Source organism: Nycticebus coucang, chromosome 6 (genome assembly GCF_027406575.1).
Source record: "Nycticebus coucang isolate mNycCou1 chromosome 6, mNycCou1.pri, whole genome shotgun sequence".
Classification (NCBI taxonomy): domain Eukaryota; kingdom Metazoa; phylum Chordata; class Mammalia; order Primates; family Lorisidae; genus Nycticebus; species Nycticebus coucang.
The window spans coordinates 117,998,843-118,011,319 of NC_069785.1; the positions used below are offsets into that span (position 1 = coordinate 117,998,843).

Genomic DNA, 12,477 nt, shown 5'->3' on the forward strand with positions numbered 1-12,477 from the left:
GACAAAGTCAACAGGCTGCCCCTGGAGTCAGTGTTGGAGCTATGCCTGGAGGCCACTCTTTTCTGGTAAATTCCAGAGGTTCCTCATTCCCTTTCAAACAGGTTTCCATGAAGCACTCACAGATTTGCCTAGAAGCCCCAGGTGTTTCTAAGCATCAGAAAGTTTCCCCCCAAACTGCTTTTTTTCCCTTGGTAACCATAACACAATACACTGAGCCTTTTGTTTAGGAAAACAACCTGACCTTTTTTTAAGCGTGTGTGCATGTATTCAGAGTATGAATAGGCCCCTCAGCTCATTCGGCCCTGTGTCAGATCATGGTTCGTGGATATTGATTAGTACGCATTGGTACTGACTGGGCAGCACCAACTTTAACCATAAACCTTATGAGAAAGTTGCATTTCTCCATGTTATAGATGGGAAAACTGAGGATCAGAGAGGTTACTTAACTCTTCAAAGCTCAAACATTTATCAGTAAATAAAGCCGGATTCAGACCCAAGCCTTTCTCTCCCAAGTACAAAGGGAAACTTTGGTCTTTTACGCCAAGGATATTAAACTAATTGGGAGGGAGACTGACCTTTAAGAAAAAAAAGAAGCGAGAACCTGCCGCTACTTTTGAGATCAGCTCTTGACTTCCCCACCACTTCCCAGCCCCGCCTTCCTGCAGCCCCTGGCTTGGCTTTGAACTTCGCTTGGCGCCCCAGAACCAGAGCTCTATACAACGGAGCGAGCGTCTGAGAGCCTTCCACTCTCGCCCCGCCCCTAGCCCTGCCCTAGGCCCCGCCCCGATCCTCCCCGGCCCCGCCCCACCTCCACGAGTCCCTGTCCGCCCGCAGCCGCCATTTTCCGTCCGAAAGCGCGTCAGGTCAGTGCAGCTACGCGGCGCTGGGATTCCCCACTGGGACTGGGCCTGGAGCGGCAGTCAGAGCCGAGCATAGCACGCTGGTTTGTGTCGCAGGGCATGGGATAGTATCGGCCTAGGCTTGGACCCTCCACGGAGGGCGCCAGTCAGACGGACGCTGGGAAGCGGTTGCCTGGCAACGGTGCGGTCGGCCCCGCCTCTCCGCGAGGGCGTGCGGCGCGTTCTGCGGCGTGCTGGGCACGAGGCTCTGGCGCGCGTCCTCGCTGCGCGTCCCCGCCGCGCATGTCCTGCGGAACGAAACTCCCCAGGTTGGCGCGCCTTCGCCCTTTCCCTGCCAGGGCCTTCTGGTCCTGCAGTGGGTAGCATTGGCCTGGGAGCGTGTGCCCTTAGATCCGTGCCCGGGGAGCAGAGAGCCGCCCCCGTCAGGGAATTCCTACCCCGCCTTCTGATCCCCGAACCCTTGGGCAAGTTAATTCACTTCACTAGGACCCTGTTCCATGGGGTTTGACCTGGAAAGAGCCCCGGGTAAGCCGCAGCCACACCTCCTGTTTTATAGGTTAGGGTGCCTGGTGCTGTCCATCAGTCCCCAGGACAGTTCTCCGGGTCCCATAGGATAGGTGAGGACTGTGAAGCTCAGAGAGGTTGTGACTTTTTTGTAATTGGTTCAGTTAAAGACATTAAGACACATATCCGCAGCTCTTAACAATTCGCAGCTCGTTCAAGGCAGATTTCTAATTTCTAATTGTAGGTGTGTTTCTTTACTACACTAATAGACTGCAGATCAGAATTACCTGGAGAGTATTTAAAATATGCATTCCTGGGCACTATTCCAGGTTTACTGACTAGGAATCTCTAAGGCTAAGACTGAGGAATCTGTATATTTAACAATCTTTCAGATGATTTTTATGATCTGTGGGTGACTCAAAATTAACTGTGAACCAAGTGCTTGGAGAGGGGAAGAGTTGCAGGTGCTCCTGTTAAGTTGTAATCCCTTCAGCCAATTTGTAGTTTCTCTTCACTCCTCAGAAACAGTCCAGAGGCTTATATTTTAAACAAGTACGGACATTTAGATGCAGATTGTCCCCATCTCTGGTTACCTGTCACACTGCCACAACCAAGGTTTAGGCAGACCATCTCATCATGATCAAAGGCAGTTGTTAGGATGCTCCTTCATCTCTGGGAGACTGTCAGTTGCTCTGCCCTTGATCTCCTTCATGCCAGGTCACCAAATCAGGGGCTTGACATTGGCTTTGAAGGAACTATTTGCAGAGTGATGTCTCCAGTAGAAGGAGACCTGGAAGCTTTCTGGAAGTATCACCACAAATAAAGAATGTGCCTTGGCCTTAAACAGCGGTTAGAGTGAAATGGATCACCCTGCTGTTAATCATAACATTTATATACACAAATCTGCCTTAAAATAATCACTTGGTTCTTAGTTTTAGAAGGCTAATAAGCCTGACAGTTCTGTTTAGTGCTTTATTATTATTAATTTTATCATGTTTGCTGCCTCCCTCAGGGATTCTGGTTTACAATGGCTGATGATCAAGAAAAAGATTTGCAGAAATTTCTTAAAAATGTGGATGAAATCAGTAAGTACCAGTAAATCATAAATATATTAAATTTTGTTTTAGGTAGGTGGAGTGATTAAAGAGAAATGATTACTCTTAGTTCTTGGATTGCCTGATAGGTTTATGACTCTTAAGGAAAAGAAAAAGTAATTGAAATTAAACAGAAAGTGTGGAGAAGCAAGTTATTGCCTCAGGGAAGTATTTTCTGGCTTTTAATTGGTATCAGAGAAACTGTTAACATTCTGATTGGAATTCACAAAAATTCAAAAAAATTTCTTCATAATTCTGTCCCCTTCTATGAAGAATTGGTTCAAAAGGAGCTACTATTTCCCCATCAAAATGAGCCTAACTTTTCCCTAAGAGATCACCCAGATCCACCTTGATCAGTCTGGGACCACTCCTGGTTTAGGGTAGAGCCATTTCTTTTGGGGGGTTGCAGAGGCAAAAATCAAATGGCTTTCTCTCATGATCCATCAAATTACATGTCCTCCTTTTGAGTGTCATTCCTTTTTTGCTCTTCCTATGGACAGAAGATCCCTTCCCCAGCTCAGACAGGTGAGATCTCAAAGAACATAGCATAGACTCTAATTTCACAGATGACATTCAAGAAGTTCCAAACCAGTCAGTCCCTGTGCAAACTTCAGGGAACTTGTTTGAGTATAGAGATAAAACCACAAGCAGACAAACCTATGTAGCAAATATAAATATGTTGAAATTGCTGCTTCCAGGAGATTATGTGGGTCCAAAAACTAAAATGGTTTTAAAAATAGTTCTGTTAACTTCATAAATGATTTGTCCCTAATGTGTTCCCTGTGTCCCCCTTGGGCTCACTTCAGCTCGGCCCTGAATGCTGTTCCATGGAGTTCTGGCCTTAGCCTACTGCTCACCTTTCTCTTCAGCTGGTCTAGTCTGAGCACTCTGACCTACCACCTGTGGGTGACATCCATGTCTAAATTGACACCTAGCTTTCTTGCCTGGGCCTCAGCCTGTATGGCCAACTGTCGTACCCACTGTATCCCACAAACACCTCAAACTTAATGGGTCCAAAATTGAATCATCATTTCTTTCCCTCTCTACCCTCCCCCTCTCAAATAAAACCTGGTTCTCCTTCCTCTTCATCCTGGTCTCGGTTGATGGCACCACCTTCCAGAAATTCACAAGTCATACTGGACTCCTCCCATCTTTCCACCCAGCGTCCCATCTAGGTTTGGCTTCTTTCTCCAGCTCCAGCCCTCCAGCCCTCCCTGTGTTCTGGTTCCTCTTACCCAGACTGTTTCAACAACCCCCTAATTGTTTTTCCTGCTTCCAGGTTTATACTCCCCACAGAGTAATGTATCTAAAATGCAAATCTGACCCAGACACTTCTCTGCTTGGATTCCTTTTGCAGTCACAATAAATCCCAAGCTCTCATCAGGACTTACGTCCTCCCGTGACCTTGTCCTTACCTCTCTTGTCTCTCCATACCTCACACTTGAGCAGCAGCAAACTGCTGATAGTTTCCTACACTTACTCTTGTGTTTCATATTCTGTACTTGATCTTTGTCATTCTTTCTGCCTCCCCATCTTTCTTCTATTCAGGCTCAAAGTTTGTTCAGGTATCATTTATACTAGCACTGTCCAAGAGAACTTTTTGTGATGGTGGAAATGTTCTGCAGTCCGCACCGTACACTGTGGTAGCCACCCGTCACATGCGCTTATTGAGCATTTCAAATGTCTTCACATGATTGAGGAATTGAATTTCTAATTTTATTTCATGTTAAATTAATTGAAATTTATGTAGCCATGTGTTACTTAAATTCTATTTATTCATTTCCTGGGCTCTTACTATATGTTGAGTTTTGCTAGGTGCAAAAGAATACAGCAAAAGAATTACCTTTCTTCATAATATCTATAGTTCAGTAAGAAAAACAGATATTAAGTAATTTCAAGTGTGACATGATACGAAAAGAGACTTACAAAGTATAGGAACCTAACGCAGCTTAGGGGGTCGTATTAGTGTGCTGGGGCTGCTGTAACAGCAGTAACAGGGGTGGTTTACACAACAGAAATGCATATTCTCACAGTTCTGGAATCCAGAAGTCCAGGATCAAGATGTCAGTGTGTTTAGATGCTTCTGAGGCCTCTCCTTAACTCACAGGTGGCCACCTTCCCACTCTGTGTGCATGTGGTCAGCTCCTACGTGTGTGTTTGCTGTCTCTCTTCTTATAAGGATACCAGTCATATTGTATTAGGGTCCACCCTTATAACCTCATTTAATTACCTCTTTAAAGGTGCTGTTTCCATATACAGTCACATTGGAGGTTAGGGTGTCATCATATGAATTGGGGGGGTGGGGCACAATTTACTCCATCATAGAGGTCATATAAGATTTTCCTGAAGAAGTGACTTAAGCAAAAATCTAAAAAGTAAGTGAGAGTTAGCTATTGGAAAGAGGGCAGGGGAGTATTCCAGGTGATAGGAAAGATGGGATAGGAAATCTGGGAGTTAAGAGAGATTGTGGTACTTTTGAGAAGTGTAAGGAATGAAAACCCTATGTGACTGAGAGAAGGGCCTAAGGAGAGAAGGGTCCCATCTGAGTGTGGAGAGGCCAGATCACGGAAGACCTCTGTGTTTATACCGAGAGCAATAAACTCATTCCAAATAATTGATGTAGAGACGAGAATCTCAAGAAGGTAAAACATAACTCTCCAGCCCTTAAATGTGATATGTAAAGTGACTTGTTTCCAAGAGTGCCCTATGTACAGAGAGGGGGACAGGTAACTTTACCACCTTAGATCATCAAGCTTAACTTCGTGATAAGTCATGTTGATAGCATGTACTCTTGGTATGTGCAACAGTCTTCCTCCCCAAATCCCATAACTCCAGGCTGACCATGAGGAAAATACCAGATAAACCCAAATTGATCTGTCAAGATCATCAAAAACAAGGACAGTCTGAGAAATTGTCACAGCCCAGAGAAACCTAAGGAGACATAATTAAGGTCATGTGGTGTCCTGGATGAGATCCTGGAACAGAAAATGGACATTAAGGAGAAAGTAACAAAATTAAAATAAAGTATGGTATATAGTTAAAAATTAAAAGACATAAGAGAAGATCTAAATTAATGGAGATGTGTTTTATCATGAATGGGAAGACTCGTTTGGAAAAGATGTCAGTTTCTAGATAATTCTATACAGTCAATACAGTTTAGATCAAAAGCCTGGAAGTAGTTTGCAGTAGAATTCAACAAGCAGATTCTATAGTTCACATGGAAGGGCAGAGGACCAAGAATAGCCAAGAAACTTCTGCAGAAAAAAAGAAGGTAGGATGACTCTCCCTACTCAATGTTCAAGATTTACGATAAAGCTATAGTGATGAATGCATGGAGGTTTTAGTGCTGGGAAAGACTAGTAAAATCAAGTGGGAAGGAACGCAGAGCCTGGAGTAGATTCACACATGTAATGTGGACGACACAGAAGCATCAGTGGGGGAGGCAGGGGACTCCTCAACAAGATGCTCCTGTCCTCCACAAAAGCCAACTACAGGTGGATTAAGTACCTCAGTGAGGAAAACAAAACTTTAAAATTTTGAGAAGATGCTTAGAAGAGTATATTTATAACCTTAATAACCAAAAAGGCATAAATTATAAAGGAAAAAATTGGTGTATTTTTTAAATTAGAATCTCCTCAATACGGGGTTCCATAAAAATAAGTGAAGAGTTTTCTTTTCTTTCTTTTTTTTTCTTTTTTTTTTTTTGATATGATCCCCATCCTTCCAGGTCTTTAAGATGCTTGACCTGAGCCCCTCAAAGAATCATGAGAGTGAACACCAGGCTGCTGGCAGTGGGATTCCTGGCTTCAGAAGAGGCTTTCGGATCAGTTACCTGTAATTGGAAGCCTTAAGTTAGGGCATAGAGTGACCACTTGTCTTGGACTCTGTACACTGCCAAGTGCCTTGTCTGGAATGCATTGTTGGTTAAAAAAAGGATGTGGAAGAAAGAGATGTTTCTAACCTCAAAAGATTTAAGTTGGCAAAGGACTGGAAGAATTAATGTTGGTGAATGAATAAACAAGTTGTGGGATGTTCATACAATGGAACATTACTCGGCAATGAAAAGGAATGGACTACTGGTACACATAAATAAATCTCAAAATAATCATGAAGAAGAAGGCTGGGAGGCCAGGGTGAGTGGATTGCTGGAGCTCAGGAATTCAAGACCAGCCTGAGCAAGAGCAAGACCCCTGTCTCTAAACCCCCACCCCCCAAAAATGATCTGGCTGCTGTGGCAGTCTCCTGTAGTCCCAGCTACTTGGGAGGCTAAGGCAAGAGAATCACTTGAACCGAAGAGTTTGAGGTTGCTGTGAGCTGTGATGCCACAACACTCTACCAAGGGTGACAAAGTGAGACTTTCTCCCCCCCACAAGAAAAAAGAAGAAGAGGAATGTTACTTTATAAAAACCTACAGGGAGACACTTGAATCAAAAGAGAGACAAAAACAACCCAAAGCTTAAACACATAGAGGCTGGGTTGGAGGTGGAGGAATTGTGGTGTGGGGCAAGGTGTCAAGGTTTCCTGAGGAGGCCTGTGGGGAGCAGATGTCCATGTTTTACTTCCTAGAACCTGTGAATATGTTAGGTTACATGGCAAAGGGGAATTAAGATTGCTGATCACCTGACCTTAAAATGGGGGAGATTATCCTGGTTAATCTTGTGATTACGCAGTGTAATCACAAGAGTCTTTGTAAGTGAAAGAGGAAGGCAGAAGAACCAACAGAGGTGTGAGAAGGATCTGGCCCATTGCTGCTGACTTCAAAGATGGAGGAAAATGCTATAAACCAAAGAATGCTCATGGCTTCTAGGAGCTGAAAAAGCCAGCCTCCAAAAAGGAGTGCAGCTCAGAACAACACATTGATCTTTTCTTCCTTTTCTTTTTTCCTTTTCCATTCCTTTCTCTTTCTATTTTTGGAGAAATTTTAAAAATGTAGAAAATGAGGAACTAGAAAATAATCACCCATTTGTCTGTCACTCAGAAGCAACAACTCTTAATATTGTGTCCTATTTTCCTAGTCCTTTTTTACCTATGCATATCCTCTTTGAAGAAATTATCATTAATAAAAATAATTGTTGTAAAAACAAAAAAAAGAACAAGTGAAAAGATAAACCATAACCAAGGAGAAGATGTTTGCAAATATATGTAGCCAGTCCAGGAGTATATAAAGAAGGGTGGCCAGGGTGGCAGGCACCTACAGTCCCATTTACTCGTGGGGCTGGGACAGGAGAATCAGTTAAGCACAGAAGTTTGAATCCAGCCTGGGCAACATACTGAGATCTCTAAAAAACAATGTAAACATTTTTTAAAAATGGAATCATGTAAATGAATAAGAAAGAAAAATGACCCAATAGACAATTGGCCAAGGATAGGAATAGGTTCTTCACAGAAAAGGAAATAAATCTAAATGGCCTGCAAAGCAATAAGAAGGTACCCAATCTAAGCAGATTCAGCAAAATGTGGATGAAAACATTAGTGAATTATCATTCTATCTATCATATTGGCAACAATTAAAAAGTTTGACATAACAAGTGTTTACGAGAATGTGGAAGAATGGGAAATCTTGTATACTGCTTGTGGGAATAAACATAGATACAGCCATATCCTGAAGCATATGTAACATGTGACCAGGAAATAGGTACATACAGGTACTCACGTCAGCATCTGTTTATTATAGCAAAAAAATAAAAAAGCCGTGTGGTTATCCATCAATAAAGAGATGGATTAACTGTGGTATATACAATGATTTAAATGAATCAAGTGGAGCTAAATATATCAAAAACAAATCTCTAAAGCATATTGAGAGAAAAGTTTACAAAAGAATGCACATTTAATACAAGCATATATTTTAAGTCTTTTAATATACATAGACAAATATTCCAGTAGATTGCGAATATGGTTACAAACTTCTTCCCATCACTAAGTCTATAATAATCTGTTTTTCCACTTCTTAAATGTGGATTGGCTGTGTAACTGGCTTTCGCCAAAGGAGTGTTTGCAAACATGACTTAAGCAAAGGCTTGAAAAGTGAATGTGCTTTGGGGCTTCCATGCCACTCTTGGGAACCCCTTCTGGAGAAGATGTACTTTTCCCTGGTTGCTCCCATCGCCGGAGCAAACTACCAGTCAACTTTCTAAAGCAGAGCCACTCAGACAGCTGACCACAGATATACGTGTCTGTGTGACCCCTACAGAAACTAGAAGAAGAGCTGTCCAGCTAAGTCCAGCTCAAGTTGCTGGACCAGAGAATTGTAAACTAAGCTAAATAACACAGGCTTAGCCACAAAGTTGGAGGGAGCTGTTATGCAGTAAAAGCTAAGTGAGGCAAGTATTACACATTAAAACATGCTGGAGAAAGGATACCTGTTAACTGACAGATGGCATGGAAACAAAATTGTCTGTTATTTTATATATGTGTAAGATACTTTATAACTAAAATTTTTGAAAACTAATTTCTGTGAAGAGTCAGTAGGAAAGAAGAAATGGGAAGTATAGGGTGTCCTAAAAATTGCCATACACAGGGAAAAGGAGAAATTGTAGATCAGTGCTCCTTTATTTACAAAATATTCATTTAAAAAAAATTACAGACAGCTGGCCAACAGGGAGAGAATAGTTTGTAAATATTTTAATTGATATTTTGTAAGTAAAGGTACATTGAGCTACAAGTTCCCATTTTCCCACAACTTTATGGGCAACTTTTGGGACACCTGAACTTAATGAAAAAAGGATGATGCCTTTAAGAAGTTTAGTTGTGAAGAGGAGGAAATGGGGCATTTGGGGGAGATTTAGAGTGTATAAACAACCTTTATGAAGAAGCTGGTCAAGTAGAAGAGGTTGAAAATATTGCCAAAATGGTATAATTAACTGGTGATGCAAGGTTACTGATTATGCAAAAAGAGATGCTAAGACCCTGAGTACGGGATGAGGGATTAGCCTCCTACAGGGGAAGGACACCTTTTCAAAAGGACAGATGAATATAGGTGTAGGACAGGCAGCTTTGTAGTTTTGAGGGCAGGAAGTTGACAGTATCTCTTTCCTTTCTGAATTGATAAGGTCTTCTGTCTGAGATGGTCAGGTTTAGATTACAAAACTTCTAAAAGTCTTTAAAGATTGCCCAGGATGAGAAGGTTGGTTGTCCATCACTGGAAGTCCAGTTGAGTTGGGACCAGCATCTGTCTCTCTCTCAGTGCTCCCCAGCATCCCTGAAAAAGAGAAGTGGACGGTTGAATTCATCTAGAGTTGAAGTTTTGTCTCTTGCGTTTGGTGGGAGGACAAGGGAGTTGACCCTGGGCAGGATGGCTGCCAAGTGATAGATGGTAGATGTAAGCCAGGGAGGCAATAAAGTGTGGACAGGCAGGGATGGGGCTGAGGGCTATTGTTTTGTGCTGTCAGAGCTGCTGGTACTTATATCTTTGTCTCCCACACAAAATCATAACCTCTTCAAGAAAAAGAATCTTTTATTCATCATTGTCATCTATAGCATTCAGCATATTCTCTAACTCATTATAAGCTCTCCATAAATTATTATTGGATTAATAGTGGCTTAAAACTCCATTCCTTGAACTCCATAGTTAAATTCTCTAGTAACTTTTTCCGGGCAAAACAAATCCTGTTCTTAATTTTTTCACATTGGTTCTGATTGCTCCATTTTGCTTTCTATTGCTGCATTTTTTTTCTTTTGAGAGCTTCCCTATGAGTTTTTGACACCATCCTTTCTAGTGAACGGAGTCTTTAGAAGACCATGTTTGATTGAGTCACATCTTATTTCTCTTCTAGCCAGTTTAATTCAAGAGATGAATTCTGAAGACCCAGTTGTACAACAGAAAGCTGTCCTCGAGACAGAAAAGAGACTACTGCTTATGGAGGAAGACCAAGAGGTGGACGGATGCAGGACCACCTTGAACAAGACTCTGATCAGTCCTCCACAAGCTCCTACAAAGGTTTCCTTTTCTGTTATGAACGTATATAAATAGATACAATGAGAAGACCTATGCTGAAGAAATAGTTGAATCTCAGATTGTCTGCTAAGGCTGGAATAGGCTTTTGTTTCTTGGATTCTTCTTCATAATAGGGAAATTCTGTTTTGTTTTGTTTTCCCTTGGTCCTTCTGGATCATCTTTAAATAAAACTTTGAGTCTGTCTTAATAAAAATTTGACCTCTTCAACCCCTGAAAATATATGGTATACATTTTATCATGCCGCACTGCTAGGGTAATAAATTTCACTACTTTGTATTTTCGATTCATACGGTCACAGCCTAGGTCCCTTGACTTGGAAAGCCTCTTTTCTGCATATTCAACCCCACAGCAGCACCCATAGCCACAGCCACAGCAGTGCCCATAATCAGATCTCCTGATCTAAAAGCAAGCCCCCCACTGTGTTTTTGGGCCCTACATTATTGGTTAAAGAAATGCCCTGATTCTCATTTGTAATTCGTTGCCTTTCTTAATGTATATACACATAAATCAGAGAGTGGTTTTTGAAATTTGTTTCTTTGTTTTTATGACAACCTGTGTCCTGCAGAATGTGGAAGAAATGAACTCAGGTAAGGACAGCATCTCTCTTCCCAATTTTTAATCTTCAGTTAGGATCGGTTTTTGCTGATTGTAACTTCCAGACCCTTAAATTATAGCCTCTGGGCTTACAACCAACCTGTGAACAAAACCTACTGATCAGGCAGTTCTGTTACTAGTGGTCAGAGGGGAGGGATGGTATTCAGAGATTTTTCTCTGTTTTCTCTTGTCCAATTTTTTGTAAACTGAATTCGGTGATTCTGTACCATCCAATTTACTCTTAGCTGTTCAAGGGATCCAAGTAGTTTCTCTACTGCTCAGCTCAGAAGCTCATTATGCTAAATGGAACAAAAAAGTCACTCTTCAAAGAAAAACTCTTTTAAAAGACATAATTCAAATTTGAAGCACAGTCATAGCCATCATGTATAATAATACATCACACAGATTACCATTTAATGTCAAATTAAGAAAATGTCATTTAGTTGCCTCAGAATTCAGTGTGTGTGTGTGTGTGTGTGTGTGTGTGCGCGCGCGCGCGCGCATGAGAAGTATGGCTGTAAAGTTCTAAAGTAGCTGTCTTCTGAATTTGAACTAAAGAACTGATTATAGTATTTGGATCTTTCTTTTTAATATTTGAAATTACTCTGCTGTCAGAGGCCTTCTTGGCATCTGTGGAGAAGGATGCAAAAGAACGAGCCGAGAGAAGAAGGGAAAACAAAGTCTTGGCAGATGGTAATTGTCAGCCCTTACTTTTCAATAGCTGGGATGATCTGTGCTAGAAAGAGCTTGTGAAGCCATGTGCTGACATTCAAGGATATCAAGATTCTGGTTCCACGGGTTTGTGATGGTCCTGAGGCAATGGGACTTGACCAGGCAAAAATCACTGGTCGTCTGTTCTCTGTTCCTGCTGCCAAGAGCTGGGGGTAGGACACAGCCCTCAGTCTGCTTCCACAGTCAGACTTCTGTCTAAAACATACGCATGGACTCAGCAGATGAGATTGCACAGTCCTAAACAGTGCTTGGAAAATGGAGGGATAGGCTTGAGGTACTGCTGGCGAGCCTGAGGCATAGGTGAAGTGAAAAAGAAAAATGAAACCAAGGTGTGAGAAAAGAGAGGAGAAAGATAAGAAAAGAAAGAGAGGGGGTTTTATGTGCTGGGGGAGATACATGCAGAGGAATGCTTTCTGCATTTGTTTTACAGAGCTACTGCAGAGATAGAGGACTCCATAGTTGTTAGAACATTAATTTCTTTGACCCTTAGTGTGGGATAGTAAAGGTATAGACTTGGTCACTGTTGAAAGCTTGATATGGTTCTAAGCCTTGATGCAGAACCATTTACCTTTTCTGAGAAGCTACTTAGAATACTTTAGGGGGAGATGTGGAGAAAGTATACTTTAAGAAGCTGGTCCTGCAGGATCTGCAGAAAGAAACAAGTGACAAGTCCCTTTTGGATCAGACCTTCAGAGTAGATTTGGAAAACCAGGGGAATAAAGTCCGAAAGAATTTTCCA

The 12,477-nt window shown here is 41.9% G+C and overlaps 1 protein-coding gene across 1 annotated transcript in view; it reads left to right on the forward strand.

The window, feature by feature from the left end:
- The first annotated feature begins 790 nt into the window (after positions 1–790).
- TTC12 (tetratricopeptide repeat domain 12) overlaps positions 791–12,477 on the forward strand; it is a 51,464-nt gene continuing 39,777 nt past the window's right edge. Inside the window, exons 1-5 of the mRNA XM_053595455.1 lie at positions 791–863; positions 2,377–2,449; positions 10,231–10,394; positions 10,978–10,999; positions 11,622–11,699. Coding sequence (XP_053451430.1) covers positions 2,392–2,449; positions 10,231–10,394; positions 10,978–10,999; positions 11,622–11,699 — 322 coding nt within the window. The 5' untranslated portion in view covers positions 791–863; positions 2,377–2,391. The remainder of the gene's footprint in view (positions 864–2,376; positions 2,450–10,230; positions 10,395–10,977; positions 11,000–11,621; positions 11,700–12,477) is intronic.